Source organism: Malaclemys terrapin, chromosome 1, assembly GCF_027887155.1.
Source record: "Malaclemys terrapin pileata isolate rMalTer1 chromosome 1, rMalTer1.hap1, whole genome shotgun sequence".
NCBI classification, from domain to species: Eukaryota; Metazoa; Chordata; order Testudines; family Emydidae; genus Malaclemys; species Malaclemys terrapin.
Genome location: NC_071505.1, coordinates 42,036,977 through 42,060,546, shown reverse-complemented (window position 1 = coordinate 42,060,546; position 23,570 = coordinate 42,036,977). Strand labels below are relative to the sequence as shown.

At 42.7% G+C, this 23,570-nt stretch overlaps 2 protein-coding genes across 13 annotated transcripts in view; one reads left to right on the top strand and one right to left on the bottom strand.

Annotated features, from left to right (window-relative positions):
* Positions 1 to 7,763: 7,763 nt before the first annotated feature.
* Positions 7,764 to 16,871, bottom strand: NDUFA5 (NADH:ubiquinone oxidoreductase subunit A5). Of its 2 annotated transcripts, none has more exons than XM_054023077.1 (5): positions 16,754 to 16,871; positions 15,928 to 15,972; positions 12,012 to 12,128; positions 11,167 to 11,232; positions 7,764 to 8,494 (listed from the first exon to the last, which is right to left on the bottom strand). In XM_054023077.1, exons 1-5 carry the CDS (start codon positions 16,772 to 16,774, stop codon positions 8,393 to 8,395), a joined length of 351 nt encoding a protein of 116 aa, XP_053879052.1. In that variant the 5' UTR covers positions 16,775 to 16,871; the 3' UTR covers positions 7,764 to 8,392. The 2 variants fall into 2 exon arrangements, with proteins under 2 accessions (XP_053879052.1, XP_053879061.1); XM_054023086.1 differs by lacking the exon at positions 16,754 to 16,871 and adding an exon at positions 16,446 to 16,638.
* Positions 15,979 to 23,570, top strand: part of ASB15 (ankyrin repeat and SOCS box containing 15) — a 62,530-nt gene continuing 54,938 nt past the window's right edge. For 7 of the 11 annotated variants that reach the window (XR_008444413.1, XR_008444414.1, XR_008444412.1 and 4 more), the window contains exon 1: positions 16,891 to 16,969. Coding sequence is in view for 1 of the 11 variants with exons in the window: in XM_054023026.1 (XP_053879001.1) it covers positions 16,904 to 16,969 (66 nt within the window). In the remaining 10 variants the exon portion in view is untranslated. Of the gene's footprint in view, positions 16,303 to 16,890; positions 16,970 to 20,145; positions 20,527 to 23,570 lie in introns of those variants that run through there. The other 4 variants (XR_008444420.1, XR_008444418.1, XR_008444419.1 and 1 more) reach the window with 3 other exon arrangements.

The window sequence follows — 23,570 nt, the reverse complement described above, 5'->3', positions numbered from 1 at the left end:
TTGTCGTTGTATCCATGGCAACCTCGAACTCCACACGTTCTCGCGAGATCTAGGGTGGAGGGGAAGGAAATGAGAGTTGGAGGGCCGCGCAGGCTGAGGCTAAGTGAGGCTCCCCGGGCTGGATCCGGTTTGACACCAGCTCGCGCTACTCTGGGGGCTGCTGCGTCTGACACGAAGGCCTCTAGCTGGTGTGATCGCTCCAGTCCAGACTCTGCATCAGCATCTCATGACTACCACAAAGGGGAGAACACGGGCCTGCAAAAGGCTGGGGCTCGCTCTGGAGCCCAGCGAGCCTCTCGCTAAATACAGTGCTGGTTACCTGCACTGAACCGTGAGCCAGGTGGGTGCTCTGTGAGCAGCATTCGTGATTAGTTACGCAGTTTAGATTCAAGTGGCGGGCCTGCCTTTGAAGAACATGTAGAGATGCAAGTGCGCACCTCGTTTGCCTGAGCTGTAATCATCCCTGCGTGCAAAACCCATAATTGTGCACGCACATTTTTGAAAATGCGACCTTTCATCAGATGTCACTTCATCGTTATACACAGAACCTGCTCTGACGCTTATCAAACAAGTAAATGCATTATCTGAATGAGCCCACAAATAGTGTATGTAACCTAAATGACACATATTACATTAAATTAAAAATATTAATATGTGCACACAGAGTGTTCAGCTGCCACAAGGTAGTGGCAGTTGACGTGTTGGCAGTGCTGCAGCTTAAACATTTTACAGCTAATGCAGAACTGACCCTTAATGAGCTTCCACTTGTTACTAACAATATCCTGAGTAAGTATTCTGGTTATTTTGACTAGTGTGCAAATTACAGTGCAAAGACAGACTTGTTGACATTATGTGAATATTTTGATCTATTAATTTAAAGTCTTTTAAATTAACACTTTTTAAAGGAATGGTGATACCCCTCATTCATCACAAACCTTCACCACCAACCCAACTACCATTTGACTTTCTGCTGTGTCTTACTACTACTACTTACCTTAGCACTGTACATGTTCAAACTGCTGTGCAAACATTCACTTGCCTCTAAAGCAGTGGTTCTCAACTTGCAGTCCAGTCAGCACATAGCTACAGCCCATGAGACATCTTCAGGGCCATACAGGTAATATTGGATGCAGCCCACAATGGTAAATAGATTAAAAACCACTGCTCTAAAGAGTAGTCATTGAGGCCTAGTGCAAGAATTTAGAGCGTTGTGGTTTCATGGCAGACCAGGTTTTCCCCACTGACCTTCTGGTGAATCAGTCGTGCCTGACTGTTCATAGCTCTGTCCTCTCCTGGATGTCAGAAAAATTGAAGCCAACAGTGGAAAAATGAAGTTATCTTCATTCCAAATCTATTTCCATCATTCCTTTCCTGTTTGCTATTTTCAGCAACCCTACTACCTTTCCTGTTCCACAAGATCAAGCACTATCACTTTGGTCTGCTCTTCTCAAACTGAGTCACTAAATTATATTTTTCTCCTCTCCATTTCCATCACTAAACCCTTTTATCATTTCACACCTCATTTCTCTATCAAGATTATTATAACAGTATCTCAGTGCTTCCCAAAGAGTGAATAACCATATTCAAAATAGGTCAGCTATATAATGTTCTCCCCATTTCCCCCACACCAGCCTGGGCTATTTTCCCCATCATCCTCATGTATTACTCTTCTCTCTTACCTTCTCTCACACAGTCCTTCTTGCCTTTGCCTCCGTTGATTCATTCTTTCTTGCTACTATTAGTTGTGCAACCCTAAGCTGAGGTATGAATTTTACACTTCCTTCCAAATGTCATTCTAATTTCCTTCAGCCATGTATTCCAAAGCCGTGGCCCTTTCCAGAACATCCTGAATTTTACCCTTGAGGATAACAATTTCATAGGTCTGGAGGAATGAAGCTGAGAGGTCACTGTCACAAAGTCTCTGAGACACCCGGGGCCACTTTCTATGGAGGGCCTTGCAGAATGGGACAGACTTTGAAACTGATTGTTTATTGTGTAAGGAACAGTGACTGGAGTACTGAGGTGATGTGCTATCAGTGGCTGGTGTCGGTGATCAGGAAGGCTGCTGCATTCTGGTGTAAAGGGTTTGTTTTTAAATGCTGCATGTTCATAATAAGGAAAAATGAGTTGCACTAATCGAACCTGGAGATCAAGAAGACATGGCTCATGAAATAATTCAACAGGAGGGTGTATAGCCTTTGTGTTAAAAAAAAAATAGGAGGGGGTGTTTTTGCAGCTACAGTTATTTAAGCATCCAACAGGTTTCAGTGGTAGCCGTGTTAGTCTGTATCAGCAAAAAAAAACGAGGAGTCCTTATGGCACCTTAGAGACTAACAAATTTATTTAGGCATAAGCTTTCGTGGGCTAGAACCCACTTCATCAGATATATGAAGTAAAAAATACAGAAGTAGGTATAAATACATGAAAGGATGGGGGATTTATCAAGTGTTAGGTCTCTAAGGAGATAAATCAATTAACAGCAGGATACCAAGGGAGAAAAGTTTTGAAGTGGTAAGAGAGTGTAACCTCCCTTGGTATCCTGCAGATAGTATGCCATAGCCCTATGGTATCAGATACCATAGACAGATGTATAGGTATGAATATGGGCCTTCTCATCAGTGGAAATATGGAGATATCCCAACAGCTGTCTCCATTCCAAGACCTGGCCTGAAACCTGACTAGAGGTCAGGATATTGACAGTGGACGGGTACAAACTAATTCTCTCTAGTGACTCTCTCTCCTTGACCTCTCAACCTTAAACACAGCTATAAAAATCATCCACTTTCCTACCACAATGACCATAGCCAGTTTGTCTGAATTCCTTCATAGGCTTCTTCAACATCAAATTCAGTCCCATAGTTCTCACCTTCAAAACCCTACAGAAACTTAGTTCCCATCTGTCTCATCATGTTTGGCTCCCTGATGTCTAAATGACAGGCTTAACAAATCTTTCATTTCCTTCTCCCACTCTTGTCCACTGTTTCTCCTACCCCACCACCCCCAAATGTTTTATATGAGGCTGCAAGCTCTTTAGGACAGGGAAACAGTCGTTCACTTGTATATACATAAACTAGCAGTATGTTTTGTAGACAGCACTCAATTGTGCTTTTTTTTTTTTTTTTTTTTTTTTTTTTAAATGCACAAACCCTGGAGAGTTCGTGCAGTCACCAACAACAACTAGGTCCCATGCAGAGCATAGCTACTCCCAACAGATGAGGTATTAGCAATGGAGACCTCACTCACACTTGCCATTACATGGCAATATGTACAGTGTGTGGTCTAATAAGCTCTGAACTCTTGCATTAAGTCCCATCCTACACAAAACTGAGATTTTTCTGATGAAAGTCAATATGTAAATTCAAAGTGTTTTAAAAAGGTGAGGTTTCTTAACTTTAAAATTTGCTCTGAGTTGCCATACTGTACATCAGATAATTATAACATGTTTTCTTTTATCATATATTGTCCCATTAATCATGCTGGAAATCAAGTGGTAACAGATTAATTATTTTGGCACTCTTTAAAATATGCTCTGCTAGCACATTTGTCTTAGAATGAATTACTTTTAATTTATAGATGTACAATATTACATCTGACAAATTAACTCTTCTCTGTAAAATGTATGTGTACTTTGCTGGTTACTGCCGTGATTTGGATTTAAATACCAAATATATACATTTATCTTACTGAGTTAGTGTGTAAAGTAAAAAAATTGCTACACTTCCCTGTTCTGCAAGGATGCATTTTTTGCTGGCTAGCATAAAGAGTGAAATGAAAATGGACACTATTTTAAAAAAATAGCACACACCAATTCGTCTTAGAGCTCTAATTCATTACTTGTTCCCACTTTACTACTAGCAACTGGTATTTAATGTTGAATCCACAACATAAAATCAGTTAAATTTTCAATCTTATCATGCAGAGCACATATGATTTACTTGCTGTTTTCTGAGGCTTGGTCTACCACCATAACCACATCAGTAAAGGTGGGGGATGGGGGGAACCCACACCCAGCCAACATAACTATGCCAACCTAGCTGCATCTACATTGAGCATTGTCAATGGAAAAATGCTTCTGTGGACATATCTAACTTCATTCAGGGAGGTGGCATTCCTACACCAACAGAAAACATGCGCTGATGGAAGGAATTAATGTCAACAGTACAGCTAGCACAATCTCCATAGTGTAGCTACAGCCCGAGATAATTAAACCCACTTGCAATTATTTTCATTATCAGGGTTTAATATAGGAACAAGCCATAACTGTTTCTCAACTTTTAGTAACAGTTTAGAAAGCAGGAAAACCTGTATTAGCGAATTGTAGGATTGTCTTCACTAAAGTGTTAAAAAAAAAAACCCACTAATTAATTTATTCCCAGCTAACTCGAGGTAGTTAACATATTTGTACAGGCTAGTCTAGACACTCCCCAATTGTTAGTTCCAGAGTGATTTCCAAAACTTTAAAAGTATACAATTTTTATCAAAAACTAGAAATTGTAGCCTGGAACAATTAGGGAGTGAACAGACTAACCTTTACAAATGTGGGTGAGGTAATTTTTTATTGGACCAGCTTCTGTTGGTGGAAGACATGCTTTTAAGCTCCTTCAGAAGCTCTATGAAGTTCAAAAGCTTGTCTCTTCCACCAACAGAAATTGGTCCAATAGCTGATATTACCTCACCGCCTTGTGTCATGTCCTAGGACTAACACAGCTAACTTTACAATATGTGTTAGCAACCGTGAGGTAATTTGCCAGTTAACTAAAGTCAAAAACACTGCAGACACACCTTGTGTACGTGAAGAAGGGAGAAAGGACTAAAAGATAGTTTTGAAGACTACAACACATACTTTTACTTAACTACTACATCCCTTTCCTTGTTTTCAGCAGAGTTGGTGCAAGATTTTTTCCTTGTGTTTCAGTTGCTACTGCACTTTGGAGACATGATAAGAGCAAAGTGTTTTCTTATGTGTATGGGAAAACTACTAAATGCAATATGAAAATTCATACTAATTTGCATATCTTCATCTCACATCAGCTCAGTACCCATTATCTAAAACCATTTATTTTAATTCCTCTTTCATCATCTGACATTGCTCACTCTCATTCAACTTATAATCATTTGGCATGTGTCATCTGACAAAATTGCTTTTACCTAACTGCAGTCCTCATGTGGAATGCCATCTAGTGGCTTTGTCTTGGAAGATACTAGCCCTTACCATTTAATAAAAATAAAAAAAAAAATACTGCAAATAAACAATTCCAGCTAAGCTATGGAACTCATTAAAAATGGGAGGGGGGGGGGGTCTATTAAAAACCTCTTATTAACATAACCAAAAGATACTTTAACTTGGTGATAATCTTTTAAAATGATTATTTTAGAACTTCACTATTCAAAATGTAAACATTCAGATATTTACAAAATATAAACTAGCAATTTTGTCCTGAAAACATCAACTGGTCAGCTACTGTAACAGCTCTGTCTATTCAATTCAGTATAAATATAATTTTAGAAATATTTAGAAATTCTACAAATTTAGAATATTAATAAAATATATATTTTGTTGTGTATTACAATACTTTCCCAAATACATGCTTGGTGCTGTAAAAGTAAGAATACACCCCCATCCCAAAGAATATGCACTCTAAAAAGATATGTCAAATATTTAAAAATATACAAGCAAAACAAAGTGGGATGATACTACTACAAGTATAGTTAGTTTCTTTGCCTGTATACTCTCCGCAACCATCTTCTCCTTACCATTTCTCCAGTATCCTAAATGTATATAACTTTAAGCTTGCTCTTGCCTGTATATTAGGTATTTGGATATCATTAGCTCCTTGTAACAAAAAAAAGCATAGGTTAAATCAAAGTACTTATAACGTGAAAATTCATAAGGAAAAGTCCACCACTATGAACAATGTATGACATTAAACTCCTAAAAGTCGAGTCCATAGCCAACCATTAATACATCATGAATATCCAAAATATATATTTACAATTAACTCTTGAATATCAAATCCAGTTACAGTACGGAACGGTTGAACAGTTTTGTCACTGAAAATACCACTCAGTAGCTGAAGCCCCATTTTCCTTTGTTTCCCCGTAGGTTTATAGGTCAAAACACTTATGGTATATGTACACAGGTTTGATTCCAATCAAGTCAAATCCTGCCCAAAGTGTGAATAGTTATTCTTTAGTCTCAAAGATACAGACTTAGACTCTTACATTGTATGCTTTTCATTTAAAAGTTGTTGAAATTTTGTATGGAAAAGGTGTTTTACATCTCATGTTGAAAATGCATATAAAAAGCATTGGGCAACACAAAATAAATGGTTCTCTTTCAGCCACAGCCTGGAATCTCAACATTCTGGAGTGCTTATTTTTGTCTAAGTATCAACTCAAAGCAGGGTCCCAATCAATGTCAATGTACCAGTATAATCTAATAATTTGCTTAAAATATTTCATGTACTATTTCACATATGCAGTTGGCTACTCCTTACCTGAAAATACTTGTACTGAAAATATTAGTGCATATGTGTACTAACTAGCCATGTAGACAATTCCTTACTTTAGCTTTCAAGTCTAATAGCATTTATACATAATCAATTTTCATAGCAGGGATTCCAACCGTTTGTAATAATACTCTTCTAAACATAGCAGTGCTAAAACTTCTCAGTTTATGTATTCTTTTTAAATGGGAATAAAACAAATAGCCTTTCCAAAACAAGGGTGGGGAGTGGTGCATTTGGGAAGAACAGTTCAATCAAGTGGGCTTAGCAAAATGAAACATGCATACTGTGTACAGAGTTCTAGCTTTGCCATATCCTAAGCTGAAAATGCCTCTATCACTGACTTTCTTTGGGCTTGTTAATTATCCCCCGCAAGAGGTCAACTGCCTTGGTATATACAATTAACGTGAAATAAGTTCCACGTAACTACCCAACATTTTGGGATTTTAGTTGTAGTCTTTGCTTACGTTATCCAAAATTTGAAAAGTTTTAATTGGTCCCCCAGTTTTCCTGTATGCCAGTCCTATCCCTTCAACATTCACATTTTAGAAAGCCTGTGGATCGGAATTGGGCACAGATTTCAAGTATTCACCAATATTCATATAGCAGTAAGAACAATCCTTTAATGTATTTAATTGCACAGTGCATCCTGCTTGCTAACTTCATGGTATCTGCACGATGAACTGCCAATTAGAGTTCTCCTGCAACATTATCCAAGTCCCTAAATGCAACAGTTTTTAGTTAAGGAAATAGCCTCTCCGAAACTAGCTGTTTTATATATGATTGTACTGGCAGTCTGTTAATCTAAATCTTTAATGCTCACTGTGAGTTCTTCTGTATGTATGTGTATGCATTGTTAGCTCACGTACTGTTCCTCAGAGGCTATATGCCACGTGCAAACTTGAAAGCATTACTTGGATCATGGTACTGAAAGAATGAATAAAAATAGCCTCAGCTTTGATCCCGTGATTTCTAACTGTTATGCTTTTCAATGTTGAACTCTACAGGTTTATTAAGCACATTGACATATTTTCTTCACAAATGGTCTTAATCTATTTCCATTTAAGTAAATAGGAAAACAGTCTGGCCCAAACTATCAATTATGAATGTCAAGTTCTTTTATCTGAAGGCTATATGCCAGTTCACAACCAACACAGCATTAGCTGAGTTATAGATGCATTTGTATACTCTTAGGATTATCTTCAGTGATTCTCAAATCCTTAAATTACCAGCACACTATCAAACAAAATTCACGCGTGGAAGGGTAGTGGAACTTTAATGGAGGCAAAAATTACTAAACGTAGTTATATAATTTTGGTTGCAGACTTGTTTTTTATTATTTGCTTTTTCCCCCAGAGTGACTTCCAAAACTTTACAAATGTACCAATTTAATCAAAAGTATAAAACTGACACACAGTTTTATCTGTATTTATCTCACCATGGCTGATCATCAAGCGTGTGTGTAAAAGGCAGTTCACCCTTTCCTCTTCTTGCCTTAGCCAGTTCAGTGTAGCCACAATCCAGAGTCAGACATGAAAATTGCTTCCATGCTGATAAAATGTCAAGAAGTGGATCAGACAAGAAAAGAAGGATAATTACACAGAAGAAAGTTTCTGTTTCTACTAAAATATATTGTTAAATCAGCAAGCCAGGAAAGAAAATAATCAGATTACTAAAACTTAGTTAAGCTATTGAGCAAAGCATTTTTGCAAGAAAGTCAGACTGGACCTTTACATCCTGCTAAATGTAAATAGATAGAGGCAAAACAAATCATATACAAAAGCTATTTTCTTTAATTTAAAGACAAACAATTTTCAGTAACATGATACTAATATTTAATTGTGTTTTTTTCGATTCTCAAGTAGTTACAGACATAACGCTGACTATTATATTGGCCATCGCCATTGGTCAGTAGGAGGTTCTTCAACTAAAGGCTCCCATGGTTTCCACTGTGCCATTTTTCTTGCCAGAGAGAGCTCACTTTCAGCCTGTTGATAAAAATATACAAGAGATTTTTAATTTTAATTATATTCTGAGATATTGATCTAAGTCTGACTAATCTATAATTGGAGAACATATTTTATGAATTTACAAGCTCTTCGGATACCAAAGTTCCATCTAGAGTGCTTTGCAAGCAATTCAGTCATTGGGCCAATGGATCACAAAGCAAAGCCATAAAATCTATTCTCATCTCCGAACAGTCAATGAAGCCCACTGTAATTATGATAGAGTTCAAATTTACAGGAGTAAGTAGAATGGCGCTGCAGGTAAATGAAGAAAATGCAGAAATTTTTACCTACCTTATAGCTAGGGCCATACCAAATTCATGGTCCATTTTAGTCAATTTCACAATCATAGGATTTTAAAAATTGTAAATTTCATTATTTCAACCATTTAAATCTGAAATTTCACGGTGTTTCAATTGTAGGGGTCCTGACCCAGAAAGGAGTTATGGGAGGAGTCACAAGGTTATTGCAGAGGGGTTGCGGTACTGTTACCCTTACTACTGCCTTCAGAGCTGGGCGGCCAGAGAGCAGTGCCTGCTGGCCAGGAGCCCAGCTCTGAAGACAGAGCCGCTGCCACTAGCAGTGCAGAAGTAAGGATAGCATGGTATGGTATTGCCACTCTTACTACTGCGCTGCTATGGCGGGGCACTGTCTTCAGAGCTGGGTGCCCGGCCAACAGCCACCACCCTCTGGCTGCCCAGCTCTGAAGGTAGAATAGAAATAAGGGTGGCAATACTGTGACACCCCTGCCCCGCAAATAATCTTGACACCCCCCTCCCCCCCCACACACACACAACCTTTTTTGGGTCAGGACCCGTTTGAGAAACGCTGGTCTCCCCGTCAAATCCGTATAGTATAGGGGGAAAGCGCACAAGACTACCAGATTTCATGGTCCGTGACACGTTTTCCATGGCCGTGAATTTGGTAGGGCCCTACCTATAGCTACAGTCATGTCATGAGTAGTATGTTCTTACAAGAGTTATCTATTTGTGACATAACCTCTACTTTAAAAAGAAATTTGCAGATTAATAATTTGATTAGTTGAACATGAGTGAGAAAAAAACTGAATAAAAACAGAATAGCAGCAACCCAACTTCTCTTAAAGGCAAGCAGAAAATGTAAATTCTTATGTGTATTGCAGTAATTCCTAGGGGGCTCCAAGATACTAGGTGCTATACAAACATAACAAAAAGATTCCTCTGCCCTGAAGAATTTACAATCAATTTGTAAAAGGAGATTAATCAGATGTTGAATTAAGGCCGATTTATAACTAAATTAAAACAAATTGTAGAATTATGTTATATAACCCCAAATAGCATGAATACGATCATTCATTACAAACATACTTTACCCTGCCAACCCAAGATCAGATTACTCAACACCCACTCCAAGTGACACTGCAGCATATTGGTTCCCAAACTGAATGTCAGGTTGCCTAAAAGAAGTTCAAGGCCATTCCAAGGACAGAAATGCTCTTAGCTCCATGTAGCCACCAGATCAACTCAATCCACATCTGTGGGGAGGAGGAGGGACAATTCACAGAGAAACTCCAGGCTCCAAGGGCTGCTCTGTCACCTTTCCTGTCTGACTGGCACCCATAAGAGAGGGCACTAGCAAAGATTCCATACTCCCAACCCCACTGCAAAAGGGCTTCCTAACTGAAGAGCAAAGAATGACCGACACCTCTTTTTAAACCACCCACCTGCCTGTCTTCCTTCCCTCCCACATCATGGTCATGCAGTCTGAGAACGTAACAAGCAGGAAAAGTTGTTCAAGCAGTACACTTCTCCTCTTTGGCCCACAGGAGTACTTGAGCACTAACATTGTTCCTCTAAGCCAAGCATGGATCCCTCTTAGGGTTCGTATATGGGTAGGATAGATACTCCTGGGGAAATTCTGTGCCACTGCGCATGCAGAATGTGTGCAGAAATTAACACTGAGAGTGCTGAATTTCCTTTTTTCCCCCCACCACAGAAATGGACTGCAGAACTGTTGCAAGTAGAAGACACTGCTGGGGTAGGGAGGGAGGAGGAGCTGGAAGGTTCCTGGCAGCTGCAGTTACCAGCATGCCCTGAAGGAAGGAGGTGGCGTGCAAGAAACTCCACATAAGCCCAGGACCCAACATCAGGCTGTTTCTCCCTCTGGCTCCCTGGGCTCTGGGGATTAGGTTATGCAGGTGTCTAGGCTGGGGGGCCCCCACAGTAGGGCTCGGGGGGGGAGGGGATGTGTGAGAGAGTATCTGGGTGGGAGGGAGCTCTGCAGCTGGGCTCTGGGGGTTTCTGGGCTGGGGGGCACCCCACAGCTGGGCTCTGGGGGTTTCTGGGCTGGGGGGCACCCCACAGCTGGGCTCTGGGGAAGGAGGGGGCACAAGTATCTGGGCTGGGCGAGAGCCATGGCTGGGCTCGGGGGGGTGGGGGAGAGAAGAGAAGAGAGAGAGAGAGAGAGAGAAAAAAACAGGGTTTTCTTTAACTCTGTACTCCTGGGGGAATTTGTGTGTGTCTGTATTGTTACAGCTTCAAAAAGGCATGCTGCTATTATATATTTAATACACTCTTAATGCTTGTCATTTCTCTTTTCACAGAAGAGCAAAGAAAGCACTCGTATCTAGTTGTTGCCCATCAGCAAAGTCATTTTTAAACAGTATCCAACTTTACCTGCATTATCACTTCTTCTATCTGACCACTTTTCATTTTGTCTTCTAGTTTTTGCACATTAGGTTCCTGTGAATTCAGATACAATAAAATAAATGTTTAGTTTTATTTTAAAATATCAAGTACAGAACTCAAAGACAGAACTTAAAATAGATCACATGGTGTTCAATTCTTCCTAAATGTAACCACTCAAATGAGTTAACTTCAAGGTAATCTATTTTACACTGCAGGAATACATGATTCCTGTACTGTTCTTTCCTGCTATAAGCAATGTCTCATTAAAATATAAAGAGAAATACCCCCAAAAAAGTTATTTTATTGCAATTCAGATGTACAGAGAAGCAAAAATAGCATTCTGCTGTACCACAGATTGTGGACAGAAAGTGTGATCATAGCTTTCTGGAGAAATAAGATACTCATCCTTTCAACAAGTCACTGTAGTCAAACAAAAGCAAGAATAAAATGAGCTATTTGACCCTGCCCAATAGAAAAGTGATTGTTTCAAAAATGCTGAATGGCAAGAAAGAGCTAAAATAGTGCATTTGGTAAAAGAGTGAATGAGTGTAAATAAAATACCCAGAAGTCTGCTATTCTGCAAATCTTCAGATAACTACTTTCTATTTCTATTTTTAGCAGAAATCAGTGATGAGACACCATTGCTATTTTCTAGTTAAATACACAAAGGAGTAGTAGTTTATGTAATCAGAAAGAGTATGTGACCTTTATCATCTCTCTGAAACAGATAACTTCTATATGTTCTCTGAAGATAAACTGAGATTTTGAGAATACTATAGTCTTTGCTGTACAAACTTTGCATATAAAATATTTACAAGTAGTGCTATACTTACTGTTTTTACCATGTTAAACCGCTCATTTACAATCTGTTCAGTGTATTTCCTATATGCTGCATCTTTGGGGATGTCCTGCAGAGCAGTGAGAATTTTTGTATACAGTATCCTCAGGTGCTGAAATGATTGGAAGACATGTGGAAGTGTGTAAATAATAAATGACTGTTAAATATTTAAATAATCAACAAGCCCACAAAATAAAATATAGAGAACTACAGCATTCAAATTCACACTGGCTATACCAATAAAGTCGCTGGGTCTGAGTGCAGAATTCTGACCTGGGTTTGGGCCACGATGTGTTTCAATTCGGGGTTCCAGTTTGGAATCATCTGTAGAGTATAAAACTACCTTGCTAATCTTCTTGACTACTTTCCTGATGAACTGTGCTGTGAATGTTTTAATCTGTTCTCAAGATCTGGCCCTTAATCTATCTCAGAGATGTTAATCGGCACAAAGCCTTAAAGAAAAAAAGCAAATAATCAAAACCAAAGATATAGCCACCTTCCTCACCCCTCCCGAATCCATTAAAAAGGGCACCTATTACCGGTGCCGACATTAGGATGATTTCATTTACATTCATCTGTAGAAAAGTCTGTGGATTTGAATAAACACCCTCAGCATGTTTTTAAGAAACTTCAGGGATTAGTTAAAAATTCACAGCAGCTGGGAAACAGATGATATCGGGCTGTAGTAGGAGAAGGTGGATAGTGGAACCAATAGAGTAAATTCTGAGCGGAAGGAATAGGAGTGGGAAACTGGAGGTAAGGGCAAGGAGCAGGAGCAGAATTATACAGACAACAGTAGGAGAAGAGAAGGAAAATAGCCTGTTAAGATCAAGGGGTTAATTGCAGCCCTAAATTTACTGTCATAAAAGTTGTAAGACAGCCCTGTAGATATGGCTCTTTATAAAAGAGTTTTATACTCCTGTTAATTCTTTCCAAGCAACAGTAGCAGTGACACTGGCATGATCTCGCCCTAGTGGGATTATTGTGTAGTCTGAATATTTCAATGTTTCAGAGAGAGATATGGGATTGCTGTGATATTAAACAATCTAAGAGTCCTTTCAAATGCATTAGTGGAAAATCTTATGTCCTGGATCAGTGGCCCCCAAACTTTTACCTTGCACTCCCTCTTTCCCCTGCCTGCCCTCCCCCCCCGCAGCCAGGAGCGGGGCCGATGCTCTGGGAGAGGGGGAAAGCAGACAGGATAAGGGAGCCAAGGCTGGGGGCAGCTGAGGACGCGTGGGCAGACTGGGGGGCCTGGGCAGGACCAGGAGCGGAGCTTGCAGCTGGGGGCCAGGAAGAGCTGAGTGTTGCTATCTCCCCCCCAACCCATGGGGCTGGTCCAGGCCACTGCATCCCCCCGGGGGGTGCATCCCACACATTGGGAACCTCTGTCCTAGATGAACTAGGAAGCTACTTCCTTAGGAGTGCCAGTGAGAATTATCAAGAGATTTATTCTTTGTATTACAGTGATGCCTAGGAGCTCGTGTCTTGGCTGGTAAGGAACTCAGTCATGCATGGACATGTGACTTGCCCAGGTGACTCCAAAACTCCATCTTGAAGCTGGACTTTGCATGGGAGAGGGGAGGGGTCTCCACCCACAAAAAGAAAGTCTATTTAAGCCCATGGGAGAACCCTCCATTTTTCCTTCAGCTGGCTAATGAGAGAGCCTCTCCACCCCCCAGTATACTTGGAAGAAACTGGAACAAAGGACAGTGACTGCAAGGGGAGTGAGTGATTGCTGGACCCAGGCTAAAAGGAGATTAGTTTGCAAAAGGGAGCATTCTGGAACTGGTGAGGATCTTAGCTGTATTCAGTTTGATTAGACATAGACTTGCGTGTTTTATTTTATTTTGCTTGGTGACTTACTTTGTTCTGTCTGTTACTACTTGGAACCACTTAAATCCTACTTTCTGTATTTAATAAAAAAAGCTTGTGTCTTGAGCCAAGGTCCCACTGCACTAGGCACTATACAAACCTAACAAAATATGGGTCCCTGTTCCAAAGAGTTTACAATCTAGACCAGGGGTCAGCAATGTATGGCACGTGTGCCAAAGACGGGAGCCGATTTTTAATGGCAGGCTGCAGCGTGCCATTAAAAATCCTGCCCAGCCCACTCTTCTCCGCTCTCCCCCACCCCCCGGCGGGTGCAGGGGGCAGAAGCTTGGTCCTGCCGGTTCCCCTGCATCTTCCTGCAGTGTGCTGGGATCCTGCCCCTCCTCCTCCTCTCAGTCCCTCCCTCCCTGCAGGCTGATCAGCTGATGGCCCTTGCAAGGGAGGGGATGGAGGAGGAGCAGAGTCAGTGTACTCTCTGCTCCCCACGGAGGCAGAGAAGAAGCGGGGACAGGGCCTTGGCGAAGGGGGGGTGGAAGTGGGACATATCCCCTCCAGCCCCCTGCCGTGAGCACCCCACAACCCCAGCCCTCTGCCCTGACCCCACCTCACATACACCCAGCCCTTGGCCCTGAGTCCTGCAGCCCCGCACACCTGCCAGGCCCCTGCCCTGAGCCCTGTATCCCCCTCTCACACACACACACCCCTCCATGACTCCTTCACCCCCCTCCATGACTCCAGTCCTGACTCTGGCACCCCCACACATACCCAGGCCCCCCACACTCCATGCCCTGACACCTGCAACCCCCTCACATGCCCCCAGCCCTCTGCCCTGACTCTTGCACCCCCCACATTCCCACCTGCACCCCTCACACCAAATGGGAACTGCCCAGGTAAGCGCTCCACACCCAAACCTCCTGCCCCAACCCTGAGCCCCCTCCCTCATTCCAGCTCCCGGCTAGACCCTACACCCCAACCCGCAGCCTACTCCTTCACCCCCAGCCCTGTGCTCAGTGCACTCCCACCCTCAGCTCAGTGCAGAGAGAGAGAGGAAGAGAATGGGCCAGAACCAGGGAGAAGGTAGGTACCAATTGTATGTGGGCAGGGCCGGGACCCCAGGCCGGCAGCGGGCTGAGCGGGTCCAGCAGCCGGGATCCCGGCTGGCAGGAGCCGGCCGATAGAACCCCTGAGCAGCAGTGGACTGAGCCGCTCAGCCCCACTGCCGGTCTGGGGTTCTGGCTGCCGGCCCCTTGCCAGCCGGGGTCCCGGCTGCAGGCCCCGCTCAGCCCGCTGCCGGCCTAGGTGAACAGAACCTCAGACCAGCAGCGGGCTGAGCGGGCCAGCGGCGTAAGATCAACATTTTAATTTAATTTTAAATGAAGCTTCTTAAACATTTCGAAAACCTTGTTTATTTTACAATACAACAATAGTTTAGTTATATAATATATAGACTTAGAAGAGACTTTCTAAAAAACACATTAAAACGTATGACCGTAACGTGAAACCTTAAATTAAAGCGAATAAATTAAAGGCTGCCGACCCCTGATCTAGACACCGCTCCTGCCCCGTAGATCAGGTATTAAATTTTACAGAAACATTAGTATGGGGCTGCAGAATCTATTATTTGATCTGGGAAAATCTGCATGCAGAATAGTAATTAACTTTACAAGCCACCAAACCTAAATAGTTGCACTCCATCGTACAAGTTACACTGTTCTTTTCACCATTTTAGGGCTCTACAGAGAAAAATAATTACTACTTCATGTTTGCTCAGAAAAAAGCCTTACTGTAAGTGATTTTAGAAATTAATTGTTTCTAAGAAGCAACTACTAAGTCAAATTTTTATATTTATAGAACAAAAAACATCTGCCTTTTTTAGTTTTAAAAGTAAACCTTTCCAGACCGTATCCAATATTCTCCATCAAACTGAACGTTTTGGAGCTAGTCAAGTTTTGGATTTCAGATAACTGTGCTCCCTGTAGGATCGTAAGATACTTAAAATATACACAAATCAAGCAAAACAAGTGAATACTCTGATTTGCAGTCTGTCAATTAGATATTAAAATATACTTGAAACATACCTCGTGAGGAGTCTCAGATACAGCTATTCCCATGAGCCCAGTGGTCTGCACAAACAGAACACATTTAGTAAGCCAATTTATTTATTTCAAGTCTTGCTATAACACACACTATTGACTCATAACGTCAGCTGAACTGAAGCATATATTGGGAATTACAACATTTGGCATTAAGGGTCAGAAAAAAAAAAATCACACAAATCCAGAGGGCTGGGGGCAAAGAGCCTCCATTTCCCTTTACTTAGGGCTTGCTTCACTTGCAGCATTGCAGCTGCACTTCTCCCATCCGCATACTTAATCCACCTCTCCAAGAGGCCGTAGCTATGTCGATGGGAGAAGCTCGCCTGCCCACATAGCGCTGTCTACATAAGGGGTTAGGTCAGTATAACTAAGTCACTCAAAATCCACACCCCTAGCAACATAATTACCCCGCTATAGAGCCGTAGCGCAGACCGGGCCGCAGCCAGCACAGCGACGGGTGCACGACAAACAGGCCGAGAAGCGCGGGGGGGGCAGCTCACGTTAAGCAGTCGGTAGAATTAACGCGTTTTTTCCCGGCTTCCATACGGGCTATTGCTCGGCTCGGCTCCCAAAGCAAAGCGAGCGGCCAGCACCCGCGGGGCTCTCCGCGGCAGGGGTTGCCAGCGCTGGCTGCTCGGCGTGTCCCGGGGAGCCTTGGCTGCTCTCTGAAGCGGAGGGGGGAGTTTTACCAGGCCCACCACCATCAGTCCCCGCCAGGCTGCCCTGCCCTGCCCCAGGGAGCCAGTGGCCCGAGGCCAGCAGCCCCGGGCGTGGCGGTGAAGGAGAAGCCCCTGACCCCGGCCCTCACCTTCTTCAGCGCCCCGGCCATGGCTGCGGACAAGCGGCACAGCACCTATTCCAACCGCCTAGGACGGAGCAAAAACGCGCATGCGCCTCGTAATATCAGCGAGGCTTTGGCTGTTGGTTAGAGGACAAGCCGGTGGAAGATGAAGGCCGCATGCGCCAGGCCGCGCCTGAGAGCGAGGCTGGGGGAGTTCTGTGGCTGAGTGCGCGTGCGTATGAGGTAAGGTACTCGCAGGGGCGGGCGCGGGAATGGAGGATTGGAGAGCATGAGGAATGCGCATGCTCTCAGCGCAAGAGAATCGGTAGCAAAATGAGCATGCGCTACCTGAGCTCAGCGGGCGAGCCCGTGAGCGGCTTGTACAGCGCTGCGCCTGTGTCTGGCGCCCTCTGGCGGATGGAGGGGGAGTCACAGCGGCAGAAGGGCTGACCTCCCGCCCACGAAATTACACTATCAAGGTGTCATGAAGCGAGAATGGGGCCTGCTGGGGGCTCTGGAGTGAGCCAGCTTCTGCCAGCCCCGGACGCTCCGTGTGACGGGGAATCTTGGCCCCCAGCCCCTCGACACGCTGCGTGACGGGGGGTCTCATCCCCCAGCACCACGAACACGCCCTTAGCCCGGTGAACACACTGCAGGAGAGGGGATCTCCACTTGCACCCATCTCCGGAGTGCCAGTTACACTGACAATCTCAGAGAGTAAAGTGATTATGTGGTTCTGTAAGCGGTCAGTCCTCTGTCTCCCCGCCACCAGTCACTGGGGACCTACTGAAGTACATCTAGGACTGTATTTCCAGGGCTGTCAGCTAGGGTTACCATTCGTCCGGATTTACCCGGACATGTCCTCCTTTTTGTGCTAAAAATAGCGTCCGGGGGAATTTGTAAAGCACTCAAAATGTCCGGGATTTCCCCCCTCCCCCGGCAGAGCAGAGCGAGCGGCTGGGAGGGCTGCAGGGAAGTCCCGGGCTGGACTCCGGAGCAGCTGGAGAGGAGCTCCGCCCTGCATTCTGAGCAAGTGTCTCAGCACAAAGTGCAGCCCTCCCCTTTTGCAACTGGGAGCGGTTTCTGCCATGCAGCGTAGCAAAACGGGAGCGAGAGCACTTTGTGCTGATACAAGGGCAGCTCTCCCCTGCAGCCCGGTCCGGCAGCACTGTGCAGGGCCAGGGACCGGGTTTTGTTGTGCTGGGGACCGCAGCCACGTGTCTGGCTGGCACAGAGCCCAACACCCTGTTCTGAGCAGCAGGGTAAGGGGGCCAGGGGGCAGGGAGGTTCTGGAGGGGGCAGTCAAGAAACGGGTGGGGGGGCTTTTTGGGGGGAGTGGAGAAAGTTTTGGGCAGTCAGGGTACAGGTAGGGGGTAGGGTCCTGGAGGGCAGTTAGGAACAGGGGTCCCAGGAGGGGGCAGTCAGGGGACAAGGAGCGGGGGGGTGGGGGACTGGGAGTTCTGGGGGGGAGCTGTCAGGGGGCAGGAGTGGGGAGAGGGATCGGAGAAGTCAGGGGACAGGGAGCAGAGGGGTTTAGATGGGTTGGGAGTTCTGGGGGGGGCTGTCAGGGGGTGGGGAGTGGTTGGATGGGGCGTGGGAGTCCCAGGGGTCTGTCTGGGGGTGGGGGTGTGGATAAGGGTTGGGGCAGTCAGGGGACAAGAGGCAGGGAGGCTTAGATAGGGAGTGGAGTCCTGGGGGGCAGTTAGGGGCAGGGGTCCCAGGAGGGGGCAGTCAGGGGACAAGGAACGGGGGGAGGGTTGGGGGTTCTGGGGGGGGGGTGGGAAGTGGGAGGGGCTAGGGCGGGGCTCCTCCCATCCTCTTTTTTGCTTGCTGAAATATGGTAACCCTATGTCAGCGGTCGACGCTCAGTGGACGGCTCTTCCCTTGGGCTGCTCCTTGACATGTGCCACTGGAGTCCAGGGCTGTCCATAATTTATGTAACACATTTTTGGTGATTTTCAAGACCCACCCTTTGTAACAGTGAAAGAAACATGGAAAATTAAGTATCCCCTCCCCCCGCCATCTCCAATGCAATACATAATTTTTGGTGAACAACAGAACTGCCTTCCAAGCTTTCTCTGTTGTGATGACTGGATATATGGGGCCAATTCTTGGTCCCAATGAAGTCAATGAGCGTTTTTCCACTGACTTCAGTGAGATCCAAGCCTAGCTCTTAGGACTTGATCCAAAGGCCTTTGCAACCAGTGGGTGATTTTCTTTTACCTAGATCAGGGCCTTCAGGGTGGTAGGGATGTGTGTTTATGGCAGGTGCATTCTCTGTGCAGTATAGGACATTAATAACATTTTATGTCTCTGAAAAGTGTTTTATATGTTTTTTGGAAGCACATAGTGACACCTACAGTTTGATAGTTATCATATTAGCTAATGAATCAAAGCATTATTTACATATATTTGGAATACATCAAAATACACTGCTGAGAACATGGAAAAGAATTGTTTAAGATTTTCAGTCCAGAATGATACTGCAGGTGTCCCCGCAGCAATAATTTTGATGTAAATAGTGTTGGTAACAAGTTCAAATCAGTTATTCTGGATTAGTTGCCACTATAAACTTGGTTACTAAGGACAGACAAAGAAAAAACAACTAACTTTGCTTCCTCACTTAACTAACTCACTACTCACTTCATCCATTCATTATGCTTCACTCTATTTTTCATAGTATATCTGAATATAATTTTGCAGTGCTGCCCAACTACATGAAAGATAGCTGGCCTAGCTTCTACATGGGAGATGTTTAGTTTAAGAAACTTCAACGGGAAAAATCAGGAATCTCATATTTTAGCTGCTTCTATGAACTTTTCTATAGTGCAGTAGTGCCCGGAGTCCCTGTTTAGAATGGGGACCCCATTGTGCTTTATACCGTACAAACACATATGAAGATGGGGCAATGGAGGTATGACAATTTGTCTCAGCCTCAGTTTAAAATCTAATAAAATTCATTTGATCAGAGTGGTTAAAAAAAAAAGGCAGAGATACTGCAAGCTTGTGGTCCTTGTCTCTAATCTGGGATGAGTTTAGTTTAGGTACTTGTGCCTCACTCACTACATGGATAATAAAAAAACACAGATAATAAAAAAAAAAAAAACCCGGACACACTGTGGCTGTGATTTAACTTGCTAGATACTAATGTCCTTGATGGCATTACTCAGAGCTTCTTGGTCAGACTTGTCAATATTGACTATGATGCTGTGTCTCCAGCTTCTGTGTTAAAATGGAAATTATTAAAATCTAGTAAAAAACTAGGACTCGCTATCATGGAATCTGTAAATCTTGGCATCACATCAGGTTCACCACGTGTACAAAAGTTTGAATAGTGAGAGATTGGGAGCTATTTGGTGACATATAGTGATGTGACAAGATCTGTCGCTGTAGAAGACTAAATATTTATACAACAGCTAAACCTTTCTTGTTTTTATTTCTTTTTAACTATATGTATATATGTTACTAAATTTTGTTAATACAGCTAGCGAGTCTAAGTTGGCAGATCATTTATTTTCTTAATGAGAGCTGTTTGAACCAATCAAGGCACAGATTATCTTATTATACCAGTCAGACCTCATGTTACTTTTGATAAGATTCTAGAGAAGTCATGCGTAATACTTTTCTGTGGGGTGGAGTCTGCTTATGTTACAGTTGTACGAGGTCAGACCTTAATTTAACTCCCAACTGCATACTTAATTTTAGAAATACCACAAGACACACCAGCGTGCAGGGTACTATTCCTGTCTGTTCAAAATACAGGCCCCAGAGTAACAATGACAAGATGATGGGTTGAAAAGGTGAGAATATAATATGTTTTATCTGTATCTTGCCAATTAGCCTATGGTGAAGTAGATTAAAATTGTGAATAATGTGTAACAGAGTGAATCCAGATTTAAACTGCTATTAAATTACTGTATTGCTGTGAATAAAGTCTTCAGGCTTGGATACCTAAAGGCCTTCCAGTTATAGAGAACAAAGTTAGGACTGCTTAGTTTATTTCAAAAATACGAAATCAGATTAATATGTCTCGCTCGCATAGCACTAAACATCTGCCTGATATGCTTAATAGTAATAAATCCTTGACACATCTGTTTCTAAGCAAAGACTCAATTTCCATGATTTGTGAGTATTTCAAATCTTTTGGACTAAAAGAGAGTGGCTTAAAGTGGAACAAATTTTTTTCTATGAAAATTGATCCTTCAGGTTTAAGATGCATAAATACTCAAAAATTAAAAAATCCACAGTAATCAGTAGTTTCTTGGGAACTTGTTTTTTCAGGATAAAATAAAAATGAAGCAATTCAGTCTATTAAAAAAATCTGGAAAATATTCTTGATCTTATGAAGACTACTATGTCTGTGCCTTAACAATAGTATTTTCTAGAAAAAGCAACTACCGTCTCATCTAGCAATGAGCTTGGTCTGAAAAATGAACAAATTTTCCATGGGTGAAGGAAAGGGAATTTGACGCTGCATCTTTTAACGGCCTCTTTGCTACTTTAGATACAAGTATATCAGAGAAAATATTCTTCTCGTCATGCCCAATGTACCATTGTTTAGCCATATTCCATTGTGATCCTAGTGGAATATTCACACTTCAACAGATCGTCATCACCTCAGCACAGCATCTGACCAGCAGTGATATAGCAAATCAGGCACCCAAAGCATTTATAAACCTCTGTCAATGTCCACCACATGCACTTTAGTGAGTTATTTACTTTATCATACTTGTTCTACCATGTCACAGCCTCGTGGCCACTGCATTAGCTTTTTCCATTTTATTATTAATTATCATCATCATAATCTCGTACAGGATAAGTGATAATGTCTAGAAAGACACTTTGGAGAAAATACATACCAAAACCACCGCTTACCTGACCCCAGGTAGGCTGAGTCTGTGGTCCAGCAGAGTTCTGTGGTGACTGTGAATTCTGAGAAATCACAGCAGAAGAGAAATCTATTGTCCAAGCAGGTATTGACCTTGTGGGTCTAGAAAGAAAAAATATCTAATTTTATAATAACTTTAAGTCCCCGCTTAGCTTTTCTTTTAGTGCTGAGGTTGGTTTGGCCATGCATCATATTTTTCTGAAGTGAATGGAATTTTTGTTATGTTTTATTAAATTATTTGTATTTCTACAATGTGTGAAAATCCTGATCCTGCCAGGTAGTGAGTGGTCTCAGTTCCCTTTGGAGTCAATGGGAGTTGAGGGTACTCAGTACCTTGTGTGATTGAGCTCTACATGAACATCTACCCTACATAAATTGTACCAAACCACTGATAGGGTTCCTGTTCAAGGCGCTTTCTATCTATGGGCCTGATCCAAAGCCCACTGAAGTCAATGAGAGTTTTTCCATTAACTTCAGTGGGCTTTGATTCAGGCTCTAAAGGTATAAGGGAATAGAGATGGTCAGGAATTTTTTGACCAAATGTTTTTTGTGAGAAAATGCCAATTGATCAAAACAAACTTTTCATGGTAATGTATCAGTTTTGACAAAAGGTTTTCAGGTCTAGGATGGAATTTCTGTATGTGTAAGGGGGGAAGGAAGAGAGACCGAGAGACCCCCTCTACCACCATCACCACCACAAGAACAGCCAATAGCCAAGGTCACTCACTTGGGGCATAGGAGACCCAGGTTCAAGTCCTTGTTCCAAATCAGGCAGAGTAGTGGGTATAAAGCCTGTTCATACAGATTTGATATAGCTAGATTGCTTCATAGGCAGGTGGATTTTCAGAAGCCTACCCATCCATGGTGGAGTCTATTCCAAGTGTGGGGAAAAGTGTGAAGGAAGGCACAACATGTTATATTACAGCCTAGTGTTCTTATAGCACCACTGAACTGTTCTGGTTGGAAGCCAGAACTGATGAATACCATTCATTTTCTTATATTACATCTATAGAAACACCTGTGCTAAATAACTACGTGGCTTCATTGTGAGAATTCCACGTGCACTTGCTCTAAAAACTTCTCATTTTTTAGCTGTGTGTGTAGGTGGGGATAAGGTAGAGTTGTGTGCTTTGGGATATACTCTATAAATTACTGGTTCAGTACTTTTTAAAGACTCCCTGCCCCCACTGCTTGCAAGGTATAGCTGTCCTTTACATAACAGTGTACATTTGTTGGTTTCTTTGTATCTAGTTAACACATTTCAATGAGGCAAAAGGGATTTTTTTAGATGCCATTGAAAGTATAGAAGTAGATGTAAAGATGAGGAGAAAAATAAACCCAGGAGAGAACTTCAAATCAAGGATTCTCCTATATGCCAACCAAGTGTACTTCCAACAGGATGGGATGAAAGGCAGAAGTTCAGTCTTAACTTTGAATATTCTTGCTTTTGTGCATTTAAGTCAGGCTGCCAACTTTTAATGCTATTTGAAAATGTCTGTGTGATTTAATTTATAATGCATTTACCTTGAGGTGCTCTTCCACATATTGACATATTTATGGATTCCTTAATAAGAGCCTGGGGAAGAGATTTGGAAAATACACTGTCAGTCACTTTACTTTGTAGGCTTAAAAAAATCCTTTGTACTACCCTCTTTAAAGTTCAGCATTGAATTTCTTCCTCTTTTGCCTAACAAAGCCTGGAAAATGTCAGAAAAAATATTTGTCTACCTCTTTCTTTTGTGCGGGATCAAACTCCAAAGGCTTTGATAAACCTTTTTACATTGTGAGGAGTTTCACAACTTCTCTGGAATTCTTCTGTGATTAACAGTATGGAAGTGTTTATATTGCATTAGTCCTTCCAAGAATCTTGGTCAAAATTCTCGAATCTTTACAGTCATCCTTGTTTGCACAGGGAGTGAGCCTAGGACTTCAGGATTTGACTGCTTGAACAGAAAT

Bases quoted from the DNA above. Each gene is read 5' to 3' on its own strand.
- NDUFA5 (XM_054023077.1), bottom strand. From the start codon at position 16,774: ATGGCCGGGGCGCTGAAGAAG. The intron at 12,129-15,927 runs GTATGTTTCAAG...CAATCATTTCAG, and splicing joins TATCTGAGACTCCTCACGAG to CACCTGAGGATACTGTATAC. The intron at 8,495-11,166 runs GTAAAGTTGGAT...TTTTATCAACAG, and splicing joins TAGAAGAAGTGATAATGCAG to GCTGAAAGTGAGCTCTCTCT.